This window comes from Vulpes vulpes, chromosome 11 (genome assembly GCF_048418805.1).
Source record: "Vulpes vulpes isolate BD-2025 chromosome 11, VulVul3, whole genome shotgun sequence".
NCBI lineage: Eukaryota > Metazoa > Chordata > Mammalia > Carnivora > Canidae > Vulpes > Vulpes vulpes.
In genome coordinates, this window is record NC_132790.1 from 59,497,728 (window position 1) to 59,519,205 (window position 21,478).

A 21,478-nucleotide genomic window follows, 5' to 3' on the forward strand; every position below is an offset into this window, starting at 1 on the left:
AGTTTGATGTAGTCCTACTAACTTACTTTGCTTTTGTTGTTTTTGCTTTTGGTGTCAGATACAAACAATCATCACCAAACTCAGGAAGCTTGCTGCCAATGTTTTCTTCTAGGAGTTTTACGGTTTCAGGTCTGACATTCAAGTCGTTAATCAGTTTTGAGTTAATTTTTGTGTATTGTGAGAAGAAACTCCTATAGTTTTAGGGGCTCTATATGGAAATAGTTCCTTAAAGAATGTAATTCCTGTTTTTGTTTGTTCATTTTTAAATAATAGCTATATCTAAACAACCAGATAGAATATGTTTGTTCCATATTATCACTGCTTTAGACCTTCTAAGATTAAAAAAATTCTGAGATACATTTTAATAGACGTGGCAAAATCTTTCAAGTCTTGCTTTTGAACATCGTTGGCACTGGGTTAAGAATTTAATATCAGGACATGTGGAAACATAACTTTTATTCCTTTCTCTCTGTTTTTAGGCTAAGACTAATAACTCTTTTCCATGTCTTTTCATTTTAATTAACTCTTTTGCAGTGAACTTAGGAGGACTTTTACTCCAGGCACTCCTAGAATATTGGCCTAGAACACATGTGAATCCAATCGATGAAGAAGAAAATGAAGTAAACCATGGTTCGTATTTATATATCAGGATGATTGCTTTAAAATTACTTAGAAGTTTAAGATACTTGGGAGTGTTTATTGTTTCAAGATCATTTAAGAAACATTTAAGAAGCATTCGCTAAGTCATGACATAATAAATAGTTGTGTGTATGCTCAGTTTATCACCCTCCTTCCCACATATCAAAGAACATCCAGTCTGTACTGAGATTCCAAGAGCATTTTCAATCAGTGAAGCTGTTCAAGAGGGATTAAAAAAAAAAAAAAACCTACATACTCAAATGACCTTTGCCCTTAAAAGCAAGCAGCTTAGCAGCCTTCTTCCAAAGATATTTTTAAGAGTAGCTGTGGCCCTGCTAGACTTATCTCCAGAGCTAGCTAATGACCTACAGTGAAAGCCATTTCTGTCCTTACCTAGTTATAGTTCATGTTGGCCTAAAAAATAGACACTACCAAGTCTGAAGATTTACGTGATTTTGGCTCTAAACATTTCAAAAAGTCTAATTCCAACTCAGAAGTGTCAGGATAAGTGAATAGGTATGTGTAAGAATTAATGTCACTGAGGACAGTGAAAAGCTGTGTGTGCCACAGGCAGTGACAGTAACTTTCTCTGGGCAGCAGAGAACATGTTGTGAATTTGTAAGTTTGGTTCAGTTTGATTGAAGAAAGGGGAAAAAACTTAAAAATTTCACAGCTCATATGTTACCTACAGATGGTTGAAGAGTCCTTGAGTCCCACCTACTAAGGGCTTACTCTGCTGAATATTCTCTGAATTCTCTGAAGATTCTGCTGAAGATTGCCCAGTTCTGGTGGTCAACAGTGATGAGGACCTCTGGCCAGAGACTTCGTTCTGGCTGACTGATTCATCTGTAATGATTTTTGGAGTTTAAATCTCTTGTACAAGGATGGCATGCTTCTCTGCAAGCCATTCTTCTGAGTCCCTGTCAGAGAGGCCACTGACCCCCAGCTATGGTGGCTTTTCTTTTATGTCACCTGGCCCACTCCCCTCCCCATCAGAATTGTACAGTAGACTCTGAGCCAGAGAAACTCAATGGAAAGGTCTTTCCATAGAGGCTTGAAAAGGCTAAGTTTTGGTATGGGCTCTGCCATTTATCAGCTGTGTAGCTGTGGGCATGTCATTTCCAGTTCTTGGCTCATCCTTCTCTGTCTGCATCATGACAGACAGGATGCCCTCAGAGACCCAAGTAGACGATAAAGGTCAAAAACCAGTAGTATAGTCAGCATCCCCTGGCATCCAGGCTTTGGTTGTTGGAGTAAGGGAAAAGTTACAGGAAATTCCAGATTATCCTTAAAATCAAACTGCCATAGTAAAGACAGAACAGGACCCACCCACCTCCTAGCCAGATGGCTGTGTGGTAATCTGCTGTACCAGCACCATAATCATGGACTGTCGAGAGTTGTGTATATTCTACTCACTGGGCAGCTCGGGTGCTCAGAGGCCTGTGGTGTTATACGCGGGGTCAATAGAAATACATGGGTATGGACTATATCCATTAGGGAATAACATTCCGGTAGGGCTGGGAGCTCCTCAGAGAAGCAGATAGAATATTATGAGGTCAGAGTGAAGTGTTGGTTGTTGCTACAAGAGAGGGTCTGAAAGTGCTATAGGGTCAGAGAGTGAGATTGCTTCCATATTCACTAGGGATGCCTATGAACAAGGTGGCACTGGAGTGGGACTCAACCGTACTTGGTCAAAAGATTATAAAGAAAGAGTGAAATGAAATCTGCAGAGAATAATAAAAAAGAGATTTTCAGTTCATTGAGGATTTTATTTTTCACCAGTACCTCTGCCATTAGTTATGGCTTCATTAAGCGTAAACTTTTTTCTGGCCCAAGAAAATTTTTCTGAGCTTGGTGTTCACACACACACACACACACACACACACACACATTTATAAACATTCATAAACAGGCTGTCCTAGACTTTGCTATGGCTGAAGTAGATGGTTCTCTTTTTGTTTCAAATCTCAAATATTAATCTCTTCTATTAAACTGCTCTAAAATTATGCAGTCATTTCCCATAAAGTACACCACAAGTTGCTTTACTTCTTATTCTGTGTAGAAATTTAACTTTGATTTGTTTTTTTACCATTATTTGACTGGCTGATTTATCAGACTTTTAAGTTTTAAAAAGTTTGCAGTATTCGAAGCCTGTGGAAACAAAATATCTAGAATCCGTGTTTTTAGCACTAGTTCTAAATACTGACACAATCTGCATCTTTTCCTAGTAAATGGGGAGCAGGAGAACCGGGTACAGAAGGGAAATGGATATTTTCAAGTGCCCCCCCATACCCCGGTGATCTTTGGTGAAGCTGGAGGACGCACGCTGTTCAGGTATGGATAAAGAAGGCTAGAGACCCTGCCTAAGAAATCATCCCATTTGCTGAGAAATACTGATCCAAACATGGTAACTTGCTCTAGGGATGTGAGGGATTTGGAAGCTTTTCCATCTCCATGAGATATTTATGTGTCTGGTGCTATTAGACCACATTCTAATTGAGAGCTGAGCCTCTCGTGTTAAAATTAGGTCGATACTTTGCTTTAAGGCAGCTTCTCTGGTGGTTTCTACAGGAAGCTGTCACTTTCTCTCACTTAGCCAATGTAACTGCTAGGGTCAAGGAATCACCAGAAGTCCCTGCTCCTAGAACAACATCAGAGTAGATAACTTCCCTCAGGCTGGGCCATATATGCTCAACGGAACCTAAGGTGCCCAACCTTAGGTGTGAGGCCATCCTTTGTGAGGCCCTGCCAGGAAGCTGGCCTAGAGCTTCAGCTAGGTTGCCAGCAAGGCCCTGGTGGAATCACAGGGGAGAGCTCACTAGAGGCTTCTGTAGAGCCAGAAAAAAAAAAAAAAAAAAAAAATTGCTTGTCTTGCCCTTAAGCTCAGAATTCTCTTCCTTTATGGTGGTTTCCTGAGAGTGTGATGACTAAAACTGACCCCTATGATGTGTGGAGGCCAGTACCATGCACTGTAGCCCTGGCAGGGGATGTTTCTTTAATGCTTTGCCTACAGTCAGTGTTCCTGTCGTCACCTGAGGACTCAGAGAAGCAGCTCTAGTATATATGTGGCCTCAGAATGTGGGGGCCTGAGTGTTAGACCCTGCTCCCCCTCTTAGGCAGTGAGTCATTCTGCCTGGGTGCACTTTATTTTCTCAGCTGTCAAGTGGGGGTTATCCCAAATGAACTCTAGGGCCCCTCCCTGTAATGTTTGCTGACAGTGGTTTGTCATTTGTGCTTCTTGTGTCACTGACTACCTGACGGGTTATGTTTAGGCTGCTCTGCCGAGACTCCGGGGGTGAGACTGAGTCGATGCTTCTTAATGAGACGGTGCCACAATGGGTAATTGACATCACTGTGGATGTAAGTGTCCTCCACTGCTGCTCTGCCCTTTTGTTCTGTCCAAATCACGAAGGAAATTAAGAGCAGCTTTAGACTGTACAGTCTTACTTAGTAAAAACTAGGCTGCCAAGTGGAGTCCTCCTCTGCTTCCCTGCCATCCCAAGGTTGCAGAAGTAGTACTGGTAATTAGTTATGAATCTGTTTATATCTTTGTTGGATTTAGTTAAACACGTAACATGTGCTTATTAAAGAAAATAATAAATGAATAAAGTGAAACTCCCATCACTTTCCCAGTCATTCCTCTCTTCCACTCATTCCTGTCCTTCTCCCTGGCGGGGATAACTAGTCCTAGTTCAGGGCATAATCTTCAGGGCTTTTTTCTGTGTGTTCATAAGCAGATATTATTAGGGTTTGTGTGCATATACCTATGTGTGTATACATACACAGTTCATTATTTTGCACAAGATCTATTCTACATACTGTTCTGCAACTTGGTTTAGTTTTGTTTTTCATTTAAAAATATATCTTGGACATCTTTTTATGTCTGTACATATGGGTCATTCCTCTTTAATGACTACATAGTATGTCTTTGTATAAATGTACCATAATTTATTTAATTGGTCTCCTATTGATGTACATTAAGGTTGTTTCCAATGTTTTCTATTACAAACAATGCTTCAGTGAACATCCTTGTACATGTATATTCGTGTGCTTTTTAGGATAAATTCCTAGAAGTGGAATTGCTGGATCAAAGGGTATGCATGTTGTAAATTTTGATAGATACTACCAAGTTGCTTCCAACAAAAGCTATAGCAGCATTTCCTCTCACCAACACTGTATGAGTGCCCATTTCTTCTACACTCTCACTGATGCTAAGTACTTTGAAACTTTACTAAAAGATGACAAAAATCTTATTTTAATGTGGGGTGTTGTTTTTTCATGTGTAGTGAGGTTAAGCATCTTTTCACATTGGCCATTTGTATTTCTTCTATGAGTTGCCTTGTATTCTGTTCTTCACTCATTTTTCTTTTGGGTAATTTATGTTTCTTACTGATTTGTAGGATTTTATCATATTGAATATTAACCCTTTAACTATTATCTGTGTCTCTCAATTGAAGTTTTACTTGGTTCATGGCTGGTGTCTTTTTCCAAGCAAAAAGTTTGAATTTTTATGTAATCAGGATGTTTTATGGCTCTGAGTTTCATGTCTTACTTGGGTATTTCCTGATCCAAAGTATCAAAAATGTATTCTTCTCTAGTACATCTGTGATCATTGTGTATGTCTAGATCTGTAATCTATTAGAATTTATTCTGTTTGGTGTGAAGTAGGATGCTGACTTTTCCAAATAGATAGCCAACGTGCCAAAACAAGTTTTTGGAATAATCTGTCCTTTTCCTACTAATTTGAAATGCTGTCTTTATCATACACTAAATTTCTATATACACATGGGTCTGTTTCTAGACTGTCTTATGTGCTGTTGACCTGTTTTATATATTTCTAAAGCCATATGAAAGAGATTTAATCTCTAGAACTTTGAGAAAATTTGTTTTCTGTCCCTGATAGACCTCCAAGAACTTAAAGCCAGTGTGACACCTGATGGATATTCTGTGCTCCTCTCTCTAAGTCCGAGTTCCCCATAAAACCACTACTTCCTTTGAGTGTGAAAGTCACCTGGGATGCATTGCTGACTTTAGGCCTGTGGCTTATTCCTGAGAGGAGACATCCAGACAGGTTATGACATGGAGACTCGGAAGGAACTAATACCCAGAGAAAAGATGACCAGTTAATTTTATCCTTCATCTAAGGATGTGGTTTACTTCATGGTAGACATCTTCTTGGTGGTTGGCTGAAGTTTCCACTCTTGCTTAAAACCTCAGACCTGATGGCAGAGGGGAAATAAAGTAGGAGGACCTGAGTGGCCTTTTCGACTGGATGATGGGCCTCACCAGCATAGAGTATATGGTTTTGCTCAAAGGTGAATGTTGCAGGTTTTTCTCAAGACACTGAACTTTTTTGTTTGGGCCCTTAGGTATCAGCTTCAATGTTTTAATGTAGAATTGAGATTTTTATTTCTACAGCTTTAAGAGTTAGAATAAAATTTGTTTTCCTTTCATATCTTGAACTGTTATTTGAGAAGAGCCATCCTGCAGCTTCATATTGCCACTGGCATATCATTTGTCTCACATATCTTTTATTACAAAACTACACATGATACTTTTCTGATATATTTCATTACAGCTGACTTGGATAATTTGATAGCTTACTATAAATCTCCTAGAAAGTCAGTTTTAATTGTAAAATAACTATTAACTTGCAAATCATGTTTTTCTATTGACATCATTTTCCTTCATCAGCTAATAGCAATGATCATACCTTTCTTTTTACTTTTAATATTTCAGAAAAATATGCCCAAATTCAACAAAATTCCTTTCTACCTCCAACCTCATGCATCTTCAGGAGCAAAAACTCTAAAAAAGTAAGTAGTTGTTGTGTCATGTGATGCCTTGATCTGATTATTACCAGAGCTTTCTTATTCTTTATGATTGCTTCTATAGTAAAAGAGATTAAAAGCTAGTTTTGTAATATTGAAAGTACCATTTACCAGGGACCTCCTGTGGTAGGACACAGATGTTCAAAAAAGTTAAGACTGTTTCTTTCTCCTGCTCACTTCGGCAGCACATATACTAAAATTGGAACAATACAGAGAAGATTAGCATGGCCCCTGTGCAAGGATGACATGACATTAGTTTCTGTCTCTTGCTACAGCATACTTTAGGACACAATCTGTGTATAAGAACTGCTTCTATGGATACTTAGGGAATGGTGATATTAGAGGAAAGAAATGAATTGTGGGCTAGAGCTTTCCAGAAAGGCTTCTTTAAAGACCTGGAATTTGAGCTGGCCATGTAGGGATGAATGGAATTTCCAGAGAGAGGTATTCCAGGTCCAGGAAATGGTTTGATTGGGGATGTGGAAGTGGTAGCATGCACAAGATCCTGAAAATGTGCAAGGACTGGTGCTATAGCAGAGGTTGCAAGGGTTGCCAGAAGTGGAAAAGGAAATTCGAGGGGTCCTAGATATATTTTCGAGCAAGTCAAATCACCCTCTGTTAGGGAAATTTCCAAACATACAAAAAAGAGATGAGCATGAACCCTCCCACCCATCATCCTATCAAACAGCTCCACAGAGTTATCGACACATGGCTTAACCCATGCTTCATCTCTACCTCTACCTCGCCTCCCTCCCACCCACCTACATACACACAGATACACACACCCTGGATTATTTTAAAGCAAGTCCTAGATAGTACTTCAACTAGATTAATAACTGAAGTTTAAAATGGCTTTCAGAGTTTGAACCTGAGCTACTTAGGTTGGCCTTTTTTTTTTTTTTTTTTTTTTAAGATTTTATTTATTTATTCATGAGAGACAGAGAGAGAGAGAGAGAGGCAGAGACACAAGCAAAGGGAGAAGCAGGCTCCATGCAGGGAGCTTTACATGGGACTCGATACTGGGTCTCCAGGATCACACCTGGCACTATGGGGCTGGGCTGAAGGCAGCGCTAAACCACTGAGCCACCTGGGCTGCCTGGGTTGGCCATTTATAACTGACGTCAGTGATGCAGAAGTAGGTTTGGGGGTGAGGAAGTTGATGAATCTAGTTTGGGACACGTCAATAGAGTTTGAGGTGCCTGTGGGATGTCCATCTGGAGATACCCAGCCAGCTATTGAGCTTGTGGCCTAGAGTTCAGGCAGGAGGTCTTGGTTGTAGTGCTGAGAGCTGCAGGAAAAATGCGCACCGAGGGCATTGGAACCTGATAAACACTGAGGGCTGCCTTCCCTCCCAGGAACATTTAGTTTGCCCATGCTGTAGGAACGTCTTTAAGGGAATAAAACCCAGGAGGCTGTTTTTGATGTGTATGTAAATTTTAAGAACATGTATTTAATCTCACACATAATCTGTGTCTTAGGGAAATCCTGGAAATGTGCTGGCAATTCTAAGACTAGATTAAGGCAATGACTAAAAACATTTCTTGGTTTATGTTTCTGTGCTTTAATCTTTATCAAATGTGAACACCAGGGGGCACCTGGGTGGCTCAGTGCGTGATCCTGGGGTCCTGGGATCAAGTCCTGCTTTGGGCTACCCTGGGGAGCCTGCTTCTCCCTCTGCCTATGTCTCTGCCTCTCTCTCTGGGTCTCTCATGAATAAATAAAATCTTAAAAAAAAGAAAAAAGAAAAACAAACCACACAAATATGAACACCAAAGAATATGTAAGAGACAATATCCAGTGATTTCCTGATGGCACAGTCTGCCCTTGCTTTTTAGAGATAGACTCTCTGCTAGTGACATGCTCCAAGTCCGGAAAGTAATGGAACATGTTTATGAAAAAATCATCAACTTGGATAACGAGTCGCAAACCACCAGCTCTTCTAATAATGAAAAACCAGGCGAACAGGAAAAAGAAGAAGATATTGCTGTGTTGGCAGAAGAGAAAATTGAACTTTTGTGCCAGGACCAGGTAAATGCACTTGAGGACCATAGCCCCATAGTGCCAGTGCTTAGAAAGTTACATGTGGTGTGATTATGGTTCCCACATCTATTACCTGTAGGGGTGCTTCTGCTTTTGGGGAGGGCTCTAAGGAATACTGGGTCTCTCCCACCTATTGGTGAGGCCCCTTCTGGAGGGACTCCGCAGCCCACCCTAAAGTTTCTATTTACCCCAGGGAGATTCTTGGGAAAAGGACATGGATATTTAAATACACACACAGATGGTGGATATACTGGTGGCTTTTCTTTTACCCTGATAAGAAAAAGACACATGATCGCCTTGATTGCAGAGCAGTATCTGCTGTGTGGAAGTGGAGGTGGATGGAGCAGTGGGGGAGCAGTTTTAAATAAAGGTGCACTTAAGGCATTTCCTCAGAGGAATGGCTGAGGTTGGGATTTCTGGCCTAGCTGCACAAGTCACATGTCTCTCAGCACCCGGGTTCATGTCTGCCTGCATGGGAGCTGTGTTGGCAAGAGCAGGCACCAGGTGTGGGCAAGGGGAGGACAAGTTGGATCACCAGTGTCCCTGATTTCACAGTAAAGGTCTTGGATATTACAAAGTAGAGGCTTTGACATTTTTATTCTTTATCTTTTGCTGTTCAGGTTTTGGATCCAAACATGGACCTCCGAACAGTGAAGCACTTCATATGGAAGAGTGGTGGCGACCTCACCCTCCATTACCGACAGAAATCCACGTGAAGTGTGGGCGAGTGCTCCTGGGTATTCGTTTATTGACCTTCCTCTGTGGCCCCAAGAGTAGTCCTAGGAAGCCCACCGAGCCCCAATGGGAGCAAGACTTCTAATGGCTGATTTGGTATGGACCGAGATTCTCTTTCAGTTGAAGTGACTAATTGAGATGTAAAATAGAAACCAGTCTCCATGTGTAGATTAAGCTGTCCCCAGGGAGGCAGAGAGTGCGAGCAGAAGACCCCCCCCCCCCAAGGCGGACATGTCTTGTGAGATGTACAGAGAACAGACGACAGGCCAACACAGACTGGGTTTCTTCCTTTTCTTTCAAAGGACCTTATCTTTGTTAGCACTTGTTAGAGACACATAGGTAGAGCCACATCTGTCACTGTGTTTCAACTTCAAACCCACACGCTCTGGAGCTTTTCTAAAAGAGTACATTCCATTCATGCAGCACCTATGAAGGCTTTTTCCAAGTCGGTCATGAAAAACAGACAAGTTGTTCTCACATTTAAGACAGTTGTTTTTAATAGGAATATGCTGTTGTACAATTCAAAACCCAGCCCATTTCGTAATAAATTATCCTTGTTGGGCTTGTTTTAATATTGCATCTCAGATGCATTCTTTTAGGAAAACGTGTAGAAATTCTGGGAGCCGGACTGTAGCACTTGGACCGCCAGATGGGAGTATGCCCAGCAGCGCCCAGGGATGCTGCACCCCCCAGTGCTCCCAGCTGTGTGGCCACCACAGGCAGGTGCAGTGCTTTCCCTGCTCCACTCTGTCCCGGTTTGTGTATGGGCCGAGCCAGGGGACACCACAGGCTTTTGCTCTGGGTGAGCAGTGGGACACCATCAAAACTCAAGACCATGAGGACATGCAAGCTTCATTTAAATGCTACCTAAAATGTACGGTGTCCGAGAACAAGCATATCCTAGTGGGTTAATTTGATATTCACATCCAGAAATATACATACTTCTTTCTCCAGAGTTTTATATGCAGGTTTTTGCCGTGGTACCTGTATCCAGAGTTCTTTTCATTGTTCTTTGTAACAATCTAAAGCTTTCATAGAATCATTTGAGTCTTGTACAGAATATAACTTATTGGGGATAAACACTTCAACTTTTGGCAGAAAAAAAATACTTTGGGTTCTCCCCAAGGTCATTTGTATTCAGAACAGAACAGTGGTCCAGCCCCGTAAAACCACGTAAGACAAGCCTCCTGTATGAAGCCAGAAGCACAAGTGCCTTCAGAGGGCAGTTTATTCCAGTCCATTTGCCTCTCCAGCTTAGTGTGTGTGGTCCGTCTCCACACAGCAGGGACTGGGGAAGGGGGTGGGAGGAAGGTGTTGTCTTTTCTACATCTTCACAGGTTCAGCTGGAGGCAGCTGATGGGCCTGGGTCCAGACTTACTGAGATATTCTTACCCGCACAACCATAGAGACAGGGTTCCCTCACTGCTGGTCAGCCTCCTTTGGAAAGTGGACTGGTCACTTTGAAGAAGTGAGCAAAGACACGCCACGTTTCCAATGAGTCTTTCTCCCTTACACAGAGAGTAGCCGGCTTCTTTTTTATCAATTCTTTCTATCTGTTGAATACAACAGTGTGCCTTTGGTGCACATTTTTTAGCAATAGTTATGAATCAATGGTAAAACAAACCCCCAACTCACTTATCAGCCCTCCACTGGGTTTGCAGGAGGGGCCCTTGGGCTAACAGAATGGGTTTTGCTGGGCCATTTCGTCCCGTTTGCCAAGCCATGAGGGGCATCTATGCTCCCTTCCTGTCACAGATCTGACCCTCAGCATGCTTTTACTTTTTTTTTTTCCTTCCAGTCAAACCAGTAAGTTTCCAGAGAATTTGAGTCTGCAATGCCAAAAGGGTAAAAATCTGTATTTCACAGTTGTATAAAATAAAGGCTTTAGTTACAATATTTCAGTGTAGTACACATTTATTTCTTAATCACTTGTCATTTTCCTTCATAGCAGGTTACAGAGAAACTTCTGGTTCCATGTTTATTCTGGCAATAATTAGTCAGTACCCATTGTATCCCCCTGTGTAGGGTAGGGAGTGTGTAAAAGGAGGGAAGGAAGAGCCAGCATCCTAGGGCGAGGGGGACCTTGGGCCAGGCTGCCAGGCTGCAGTTCACGAAGCTGGCCTCAGGCTAGTCCTGTGGAGGTTCTCTTCTACTTCCTGGATTCCTCCAGGCAGATACTGGGCTCCCAGACAATTCAAGAAACAAGCTCCAGCCCTGGTTTCAGACACAGTGGCTCCCTGTTCTGCAGGCGTATCAGCTGTTCTGGTAGGCTCAACAAGGGCTGTCTTTAAAAGCAGTGGCAGTGCTAGAAATCTTTAGTGTTTGCTTATTGGGAGCCCTCCCTGCATATACTTGGTCTGTGCCCCCCAGAGCAGACAGTCCTTGTCCTATGGGCCTAACAACTCTGAATGCCCTGTTAAGTGCACACGTTACAGATCAAGCAGCAGAGGCGGAACTTTTAACTGGGTAGCAACTAGAAGACCAGGCCAGAGGCAGCTTTCATGGCAACCAGCATGTGGGAAGGTGAGGGGAGGCGGAGCCGTTCCTGCATGGAGCCCTCCTCTTCCTTCATAAACCAGGTAGGGCCGAAGACCTGGCCTGGTCTCAGCCTCTCGGGGCACCTGTGGTGGAGGGAACAGCCTCCTCCCATACTGTGGGAAAGACTAGAATGGCTTCTAGTCCCAGGCCCTTCATTCCCCCTTTGGGTGGGAACTATGTATAAAGAGATCCAGTCAGGACCAGCTTTGAGAGTCTACTCAGGATGGTGAATTTAAATTTGCCATTTTTATTCACCACTGGGACTGACCAGATGCCCTTTATGTTTAGAAGAGATGGCTGTCTTAAGTTTGGGAGCCAACAGAAGTCACCACTAGGGATATGGGGTCCTGTGGGGTGTAGGCCCTGGGGAAGAACATTGTAGTCCAAGAACAAGTGAGTCTTTGCTGAAGAGCCTACATTTCCAGCCCGTCTCTCCAGAGATGTGGACAAGCTTACTGCTTCTCTCCAGCTGGGATGGTGCAGGTCAGCCTGAGCCAACTGTGGAGTGTAGCACAGAGATGAGAGCACATGACAGGACAGTCACGGGGGTTTCAGGGGTCCCCAGGGCAGGGGGTTGCCTTCCAGCACACACACAGCTAGCTGAGCTGTACGACGTTCAAGGCAAGCCCTACGAAATGTCAGGCAAACACTCCAACCTACTCCCTGCTCCTCCGCTCCATGTGCACACCTGACCCTGTGTGGACCCTGCTGTCTCCAGGGCGGCCAGAGTGACCACAGCAGGAGCACTGGACTTCAAGCTATGCGGCCAAAAGATGCCCTTCCTCCAGGCCTACGCCGCCTCCTACCCCCTGAAGCTCTCTGCACCACCCAAGCAGCAGAATCCTTTCCTCTCCTACCCCAGCTCCTGCAAAACTTCATCTGGGCACTGCTCCCAGCCCCCCACTGCCCCAAGATTCCCCAAAGCCAGGACCATCAGGCAGAATTAATGCTGGGAGGTCATTCTTGGACACCAGGAGGGTCTAGGTGGACACACAAGCCCTCCCCTACAGAAGTCCCTGCACATCCGGGGAGCCACTGCCTAGGAAGCTGTACGTGCTGGGCCGGGATCAGGGAGGGACTGGGCTGCATAGTGTAGCCTAAGCTGCTAACCCACATCTAGGCCTCATGAGATGCCATCAGGGGCCTCAACACAGCCTACGGTGTTATTCGGGGGTGGAGAGCTGGTCCTGGCTGGCTGCCCCCTTAGCCTCTGCCCCGAAATCTGGACTCTCTGTGCTTGCCGGCTCCTCCTCAGCCTGTGCTTCGAGCAGCTCAGCAGACAGCCCATCTTCCGGTGAGGCTGCAAAGGTGAGGCTGTCAGGAAGGGTTAGCTGAGGTAGGTGGTCTGGCTGGGCCTGGATGCCTGGGCTGTCCGGGAAGGAGACCTCAAACTCTGATCCAGACCATGTGGCCTCACCTGAAACATACAGGGGGTTGCTGAGGAGGCCTGCAGAACCCCAGGCCACCCTGGCCTGAGGCAACCACCACTAACCCCCCACTGCCACCCCAGGTCCTGATGGGGAACGGGAGCTCTAGTGTCCGGATACTTTGACATGGCTGTATTTCACCGAAATACCAGCCTCCCACCCGGCTGAGAAATTCAGGGCAGCCTTGCCAATAATCCAGGGTCTTCCTGGAAAGCTTCTACAGGTGAGGGCCACTCACCACCACGCTCGTGAGAACCACTGCTGGAGACGTCCTCAGGCCCGGAGGCTGAGAGAGCTGTGGAGGTCAGCTCTGTGGAAGAGGGCAGACTGGGCCAGACACTGGCATTGCTGCTGTCCAAGAGAGAGATACCCGACACGTCCAGGAAGCCTAGGGGAAGGGTGCACGTCTTCACCAGCACAAAACCCTCACTGCTGGAAGGCCGGTACCCTGGGCTCACTGAGCCCCGTTCCTGGGACACCTGGCCTGGCCTCAAACTGTAATCTCAGCCTGTGGGGATGCCTCCGCCAACCCCAAAGAGGTCCCCACTGCCTGCTGCTGAGGAAAGAAAGGTGTCTGGGGTTGGGCCTCATGGCAATAACACAGTGGCAGAGGGCCCATACCCTGTTCTGTTCCCACTATGCTGCATCACCTCAGGCAGGCCACTTCTCTTCTGTGGACTCCAGTCCTCAGATCTGCACAGTGGACTGGCTCCTCTGTAGCCATCTGGGCCATACAAGCTAGGAGGGGTCAGCAGGGCTGAGGAAGGTGTTGGGACTGCCACTGAAGCCTTCCCCTAAACCCAGGGCCCACCTCAGCACCAGCATGGCAGGCTCCTCAGCCTCCTCTCCAGAGCCCACTCTCACTACCTGGGTCCATGACGCGCTGCACTGGAGGTGGAGGCTGAAGAGTCTCCATGGGACATGGAAGTCCCCCAAGGTCTGGAGCGCCGAGGCTGGGACTCCCAGGCTCAGAAAGCTGTCCCTCCATGGAGGAGCCGGGCGCCTGCAGCAGGGCCTAGGGGGCCCGGGGAGAAGGAGGGAACAGTGCAGGGGCAGCCGGGACAGAGTCCGACCTAACCCCTGGCCCACGCTTGCCATGGAAGTACCGCGCTGCCCGAAGGAGCACACAGCCTTGGTGGTCTGCCCCTTCCCCTCCAGGGAATCATGGGCCCCTCCAGCAGTACTGACAAGGAGGGAGAACGCTTCCTGCTCTGCTGAGGAGCCCCAGGGGCCCCCTTGGCTGGGCCCCTCCAATGACCCAGAAGAGATGGCCTTCCCCAAACTCCAGCATGCCTGGGGAGCAATCGTCGCATGCCTCCTAGTCCAGACCCCAGGCCAGTGTGTCATGGCACTCAGGTGACTTTTTCAATAGGCAGGAAGGCAGGTCTGGCATTCCCCTATAGAGCTGGCCCACCAGCCCAGCAGGGGCTCTAGATGCCCAGCCTCTGGCCCAGTGTTACCACAGACTCACCGAGGCACAGTACAAGGCTCTGCCCACCCACGCCTCAGTTTCCTACTCATGAAAGGAAAATGACAACTAGTGCCTTGTCATCACCCTCACCTCCATGCCCAAGTGGCAGGGGAACTAAAGTGGGCTTCACTGTCCTGGGGCGGGGGGGTGGGCAACCACCTACTTCCATTGGGTCCCAGAAACAAGAAAGGCCTCCCAAGGGCGCTGCAAATGGGCCCCTGGTGACAGCGACCTCGAGTCCTCTCCCCAGGTGGCAGGCCCCTTTGCCCATATGCAGTTCCCCCTCTTCTCCCCACTGGCAGATGCTGCCCACATACCTCCATGTAGTCACCCTGCCCGGAGCCTCTTTCTGGGCCAGGAGGGGCAGGAGAGTCCTGGGGTGTGGGTCTGGCTGGTGGGATATCAGGTGGCAGGACATCAGGTGGCGGGGTACCAGGTGGCTTCTTGTGGTGGCTGGAAGGCTGGGTTGGGATCCGGTGCAGATAACCGTAGCCGATACCACACCCCAGACTGCCAAATTCCAGAAACATTCAATCCAGGGGGTTGTCCCACAGCCCTTCCGAGGCCTGCCAACCCCACCCAGTACTGGAAGTGAGGGGAGGAAAGGGTGCCTCCTGGACCAGTGGTCAACCTCAGGATCCCTGGACCCAGAGCCCAGCCTCCACCCCCACCGTGGGACTCTGGGGGTCCATGTCCAGTGGCCAGGTCCAGCCAGAGTCCCGGGCCCCCACCCTGCAGCCCTCCGACTGAGGAAGTACCTGCCCTCTCCACCCCAGGCTGCGTTGGGAGTTACAGTCACCTCCCGGCAGGAGTCAGACTCGGAGTTGTAAACCATCAGCTTCAAGGGCTTCCCCTCGTGGGACTCGATGAGTGTAAAGAAGTCCTCGGACTACAACAAAGCCAGCGCCTGAGTCCCGCTCCCAGCACTGGAATTGGATGCCTCAACACAACGAGGCCCTCCTCAAGGACAGCAACCATCTCCACACCCTACCCAGGGGGCCTGGGGAGGGCAAATCAAAGGTTGCTCACCTCCTGGAGGATCTGATCTGAGCCAACCACATAGTCTGTGTAGGGGCGCAGGCCAGCCAGTGAGGCAGGTGAAGAGGGTTCCACGTCCTGCAGAAAGAATCACCAACTACCTATCTTGCTCCTCCAGGTGGGGAGGCAAGGGTGGGTGGCGGGGAGGATGGAGGAGGCTGCCTCTCCAGGTATTGAGTAGGGAGGGCGCTTGTCATCTGTCTCCAGGCCAGGACCTCCTACTCTGCTCCTTCACCTCCAGACCTCCCCCAGGTGCAGGGCCTGCCCAGCAGAGGGCAGCACCACGGCACTGCTCACATCCCTGAGCTCTGGAATCTGACGGGTTAGACGTCTAGCTGGAGTCCTGGACTCCACCAACCTCTACCTGGCTAGGGACAAATACTTAACCCCGTAGTGTCTGTTTCACGATTAGAAGTAGGATATGCAGTACTTCCTCATAGGGTTGCCGAGATTACAAATAGAACATAGGTGAAGAATGAAAATCACACGGTGGCCCACAGTAAGCGCCCAACTGCAGTGCCGTTACTGCTGCAGGTATGTGGCTGAAGACCCCTGCGTAGGGGCTGGACGTGGGGGCAACGAGCAGAACTGGGTACTAGGAACGCTTCCTCCTTTGGGAAACTACCAATCCCAAACTCCCTGAGAAACGTCAAGGGATTTGAATCATCACCCCCACTGCACTCATGGACAAACTGAGGTAGGCTGAGAGGTTGAGAAGTCTCCTATGAGAAGTCAGTGAGCAAGAGAGGCTAGAAATCAGGTCAGTCCATTCCCGGCTCAGAGCACCCTCCTTCCACCAAGCTTTGGGACCAAGCATTCAAGATTGTGGGCACCATCAATTAATGTACATCTCGTGTGTGTGTGTGTGAACAGACACTAATGGCAACACTTGTGCAACTCAGTCACTTGAGATTCATGAAGACCCAGCCCCCAGGCACTAGCCCAAGGCCCAGAAGGGCTCTCAGGGGACCCACCGGAAAAGACTCAATACTGGTCTACTATAGAGTATTCCAGAAAAGACACAATTTCTAAAGACTAGCAGCAGCAGCCTTCTGGCAGTACAAGCACCCCTCCAGCAGATGCTATCCTACCTCCCAAAACAAGAAACCAAGGTTTAGAGGGTGAGAAGATGCCCAAAGTCACCTGGCTAACAAGCAGGGTACACGGTTCAGGTGATGATGGGCGGCCTTCAGGACCTCCCAGTTCCTCCCACACCCTACTCTTACCCCCTGCCTCCTGCCTCCCCCCTGCTCAGGCACCACCTCCCCAGCGCCCACTCACCAGCACATGCCACACGTGCTCGCTTGCCCTGCGGAAGCTGCAGAAGCGCACGCTGGCTCCCAGCAGGCCCTGGCCACCCCACATGTTGCTGGGTACCACCTCCACCTCGCGCAGCTTCATGGTCTTCATATTGAACACCTCCAGCTTCACGGGCTTCTCCACATTGGCCTTCAGCAGAGCCTTCAGTGTGTCATTCTCCTTGTTCTGTGGGGGCAGCGGGGCTGACTCCAAGGCTCCCCACCCACACCCCGGGTTGGGGCCCCTCAGGCAAGTCTGGGTCTGAGAGACGAGCCAGGGCCTCAGTGGCCGGCTGTCCCAGCAGGGTCTGGTGTGGGCATGGGCCAGGGTAGGGGTCTGGGCCTGTGGCCACTGCAACCCCTACCATCCCTAAGCCCCACTAACCCCGCCTCCCTCAGCCCCCTGGAAATATGACAAAGAGCCTCCTTGGTCCAGAGCACTGTGGGGCTGCCCCTCACTGAAATGCCCCTTGGCCACCTTGATACCTCTCATGCCCTGAGAGGCAGGCCCCTTAAACCTGGTGGCTGGCTCCAAGAGTCCCCTCACTGCCCAGATACCTCAGAAAGGTCAGGAGCAGGGCAGGGCCCCAATCAGGCTGAGCACAGGCCTAAGAGAGATGAGCTAGGCCTCCCTCCAGAAGGAGAGGGACGGAGGAGCAGGGTGGGCCTGCTGTGGGACAGGAGACACAGACAGACACACACACACACAAGCAAGGCAGACATAGCATGGGGGAGCCTCACCAGCCTCGAGTGCCCGATGGTGACGATGAAATCAAAGTAGGGCTCCAGGCCCGCTTGCTGGGCTGGCGAGTTCTCCTGCACCTGTCTCACAGAGGAGGCCACAGTCACTGCACCAACCTCATGACACCCCGAGAGACCCCCAGCCCCCGATTCCAAAGACCAGCCATCACCACTTCCCGTGTCCCAGCAAGGACGCGGGCACTATACTGACTGCCCTAGGCAGGTCACACGTGGCCACTGTCAAGGTAATTCCATCCTCTCTTGCTACCTTCCTGGGCACAGACATTCCTCTGTAGGAAACGGCTCTTGTCTGATCATGCTTCCTGAGCTGCCTCAGAGGAGGAGAGCCCAGGGCAGCCCCGGGGGCTTCTAGTAGGCCACACAGGCACAGGGGAGCATAGGCCTGTGGGGAGAAGCTCGGGGCGTGGGGAAGCCAGAAGGTTTACCAGAAAGGGTTAGATGTGGGCAGGAAGGGAGGGCCCCAGAACAGAAGGAACCAGGGCTGCGCTCAGAAAGACAGAGAGGGTAGGCAGTCTGTGGCCAGATCCCAAGGGGCCCCAGAGCCTGTGGTAACAGATCCAAGCTCAGCCGGGCGGGCGTGGGAGCTGAGGAGTGTGGCTAAGGGCAGCAGCCCTACCGGCAGGGACGAGCCTGAGCAGGGAGCCTGTGACAGGGAGCCTCACAGGGAGCAGGGCCGAATCCCTGCCTCACAGCCTGGTGTCCACTCCCAGCCCGAGTGCCTCCTGCCCAAATCCAGGAACTCCCTGCCATCTCCAAAAACACAGCAACCAGGCCTCCCAGCTGGGGTGGAAATCCATCTCAAAGGCCCCATTTACAGAGCCTCACTCAAACAATGCAGTCTTTATCCCCAGCCAGACCCTGCGGTGGGCCCCACACCCTCAGGCCTTTGGCTGTGAGCACTTGATATCCTGCGGGTCAGGCCTCAGCCCAGAGGACACAGGGCTCACGTGGCCTCAGGTTCTGGATGCTTCCACATTAGGAAGGCCCTGCGGCTTCTGCCGCCCACCACCCACCTGCCTGTAGTCTTGGGAGTCCCCAAGCCGAAGGAGAGCTCCCCTGCTCAGAGCCCCGGGACCAAGGCAGACTCGCCCCTGGAATTAGGACTCCCTTCTGGCCATGTCACCGCCAACTGAGCCCCTGCTTGCCACCCCCGGAAGCTGCCGTGGCTTCCAATGACAGTGAGCCCAGAAACTGACTTCAGCCCAACTGGCCTGCGACAGGGGAGCTCTGAGCCCTGCCACATCCCTTCAGGGGACAGCTGGAACAAGGTGTTTTCTTGAAAGCCATAGGACAGTTACTCAGGGACAGCCTGCTCAGTACCACTTCCATATCACTAGGCCTCCCTCTGGGAGGGTCCCTGCTCCTGAGGCCGATGCCACCCAGCCAGCGGTCAGCTGCCCTCTGTCATTATGGAGGCCCAGAGGCTCAGGCCTCCAATCCCCCAGCCCTCTCCCCACCCTCTGCCATGACCTGTCCTCTCTGGCTGTACCCCAGTGCCCTTGCCCTGGGCCTTGCCATCACCCACTATGGCTCTAGCACAGAAATAACCTATGTGGCTGCCACCGCCCCCCACTGCCTCCCCCAACAAGTGCTGCCCACTGTCCAGCTCTCTCCTGGGGGCTCCCATCACCCCTACTCCCACAGCCCCACAATGCCTGCTGCTTTCATAACACTTTCCGCTGTGCTCCCCCATCAGGGAAGCTAATGTAATTAAAGTGACAACAGCTGACACTTGCTGAGGATTGGCTCGGTGCCAGGGGACTGCGCCACCTGCCCTACCCTGCATTTAACCCTTGTACTAATACTTAGGAGGAGGAGTACTCCATTAGTCAGAAATCTGACCTCAGGAAGTCCAACCCAGAGCCTGGTCTGTTCCGCTGCCCTGTAACGACCATCTCCTGGGGAACCTCCACGCCTCTAATCTCGGGGAGGGCAGGGACCTCTGCAGTGCCTGGTGCACAGTGAGAACGCCAGTATTTACAGAGGCAGCACACGTGTTCTTCAGTGTTTAAAAAAAAATGCGGGGGGGGGGGGGGGGTGTCTCTGGGTGGCTCAGCGGTTGAGCGCCTGCCTTTGGCCCAGGGCGTGATGCTGGAGACCCGGGATCCAGTCCCACGTCCGGCTCCCTGCGTGGAGCCTGCGTCTCCTGTGTCTGCCTGTGTCTCTGTGTCTCTCATGAATAAATAGATAAAATCTCAAAAAAAAAAAAAAATGGGTACCTGGGTGGCTCAGCAGTTGAGCATCTGCCTTCGGCTCAGGTTGTGATCCCGGGGTCCTGGGATCGAGTCCCACACCGGGCTCCCCACAGAGAACCTGCTTCTCCCTCTGCCTATGTCTCTGCCCCTCTTGGTGTCTCTCATGAATAAATAAATAAAAGCCTTAAAAGATTTTAGTAGGTAATGTCAACTTCCACGAAAATGTCCCGAGGGCCCCACACAGTCTGGCCTGTGCCCCTTGCGGGCCACCCGTGACTGCACAGCCGCCTCCTCTCCGGCTCTTCCTCCACCAGCAGCGCCACCCGCCTCCGCGCCCGCCTCCGCTGGGAAGGCTCTGCCCCACGGTGCCGGCGCGGCCCCCTCCTTTCCCGGAGGGGTCCGGGGCCACCACAGCGGCCGCCCGGCAGCGCGCCCCGCCCCGCCCCGCCCCGCCCCCCGCGCCGTCTTCCGCGCGTCCCGCCTCTCCCGGCCCGAGCACCGCGAGCGCCTCGAGCACCACGCGTCCCGCGCACGGCTCCGTCTCGGGCGCCCACAGCGCCTGCGCCTGCGCCTGCGCCTGCCAGGGCGGCGCTCGCAAGCCCCTGCCGCCGTGGAGGAGGGACCTGCGACCCTGGCCTCTCGCCAGGCCCCCGAGTCCTCCGCTTTCCGTCATCCTGCGGGAGCCCCTCCCGACTGCGCGCGCCGCGCGCCCCGCGCCCCGCGCCCGCCCTTTCTGCCGGAGCTCCCCGGGCGCCCCCCCGAGAGCGCCCCGCCCTCGGCCCCGAGGCCGGCCTGGTCCTTCCCCGCAGCGCTCCCGTCCCGCGGCGGGAACGGAGCTCGACAGCCCTCAGCAGCGCGGCGCCCGCCCCACCGCCGGCCGCACCCTCGGCGCCGCGCGGCGCAGGACCCCCGCTCCGGCCCGCGCACTTCGGCCGGTCGCCCCGTGCCCCCGCGGCACCCTCCGGCTCCGCCCCCCGGCCGGGGCGCACGGCTCCTCGGGCCCCACCGCGGCGGGGCTGGGTCTCGGCCTCGCACGCTGTCCCCCGGACCCCGCAAGGAGGCGAGCGCACGGACGGCCCAAGTGCAGCCGGAGTCCGGGCCGGCCGCGGGCGCTCCTCGCCGCCAGTGCCAGCCCGGGGGCGGCCCGACCGGACCCGAAGCGCTCGGGCTTCCCGCGTGGCTGCCACTCGGGGCCGGGCCGGCCGGGGCGGGGGCGGGGGCGGCAGGGAGCCGCGGCGCACGGACGAGGCCGAGACCCCGCCGCCGCCGCCGCCGCCCCCGCCCCGGAGCCGGCGGTCAGGCCAACCCTCGGGGCAGCGCGGGCGCCCGCCAGGGTCGCCGGCGCCGCGGGGCTGACTCACCCCGTGCAGGTGGAAGCCCTCGGCGCCGCCCGGGGACTGCTCGGCGCTGGCGCCCAGGCCCATGGCGGCGGCGCCCGGGTCCCGTACGGCTGCGCCCTCCCTCCCCGCGGCCGGACCCGGCGCCACCAGCGCGCACTCGCCCT

At 51.1% G+C, this 21,478-nt stretch overlaps 2 protein-coding genes and 1 pseudogene across 4 annotated transcripts in view; 2 read left to right on the forward strand and 1 right to left on the reverse strand.

Annotated features, from left to right (window-relative positions):
* WDR48 (WD repeat domain 48) overlaps positions 1 to 11,141 on the forward strand; it is a 49,297-nt gene extending 38,156 nt beyond the window's left edge. For both annotated transcript variants that reach the window (XM_026000984.2, XM_072726501.1), the window contains exons 14-19: positions 535 to 630; positions 2,868 to 2,973; positions 3,912 to 3,999; positions 6,379 to 6,455; positions 8,306 to 8,498; positions 9,131 to 11,141. In XM_026000984.2, the coding sequence (XP_025856769.1) occupies positions 535 to 630; positions 2,868 to 2,973; positions 3,912 to 3,999; positions 6,379 to 6,455; positions 8,306 to 8,498; positions 9,131 to 9,226 (656 nt within the window). In that variant the 3' untranslated portion in view covers positions 9,227 to 11,141. The remainder of the gene's footprint in view (positions 1 to 534; positions 631 to 2,867; positions 2,974 to 3,911; positions 4,000 to 6,378; positions 6,456 to 8,305; positions 8,499 to 9,130) is intronic.
* Positions 6,640 to 6,738, forward strand: LOC112921676 (U6 spliceosomal RNA; annotated as a pseudogene).
* Positions 11,142 to 21,465, reverse strand: GORASP1 (golgi reassembly stacking protein 1). Of its 2 annotated transcripts, none has more exons than XM_072726506.1 (9): positions 21,336 to 21,465; positions 17,759 to 17,839; positions 17,001 to 17,204; positions 15,711 to 15,797; positions 15,440 to 15,570; positions 14,999 to 15,191; positions 14,078 to 14,225; positions 13,449 to 13,598; positions 11,142 to 13,200 (listed from the first exon to the last, which is right to left on the reverse strand). In XM_072726506.1, the coding sequence occupies exons 1-9, from the start codon at positions 21,396 to 21,398 to the stop codon at positions 12,947 to 12,949; spliced, it is 1,311 nt and encodes a 436-aa protein (XP_072582607.1). In that variant the 5' UTR covers positions 21,399 to 21,465; the 3' UTR covers positions 11,142 to 12,946. The 2 variants fall into 2 exon arrangements, with proteins under 2 accessions (XP_072582607.1, XP_025856771.2); XM_026000986.2 differs by lacking the exon at positions 21,336 to 21,465 and adding an exon at positions 19,999 to 20,420.
* Between the last annotated feature and the right edge of the window lie 13 nt (positions 21,466 to 21,478).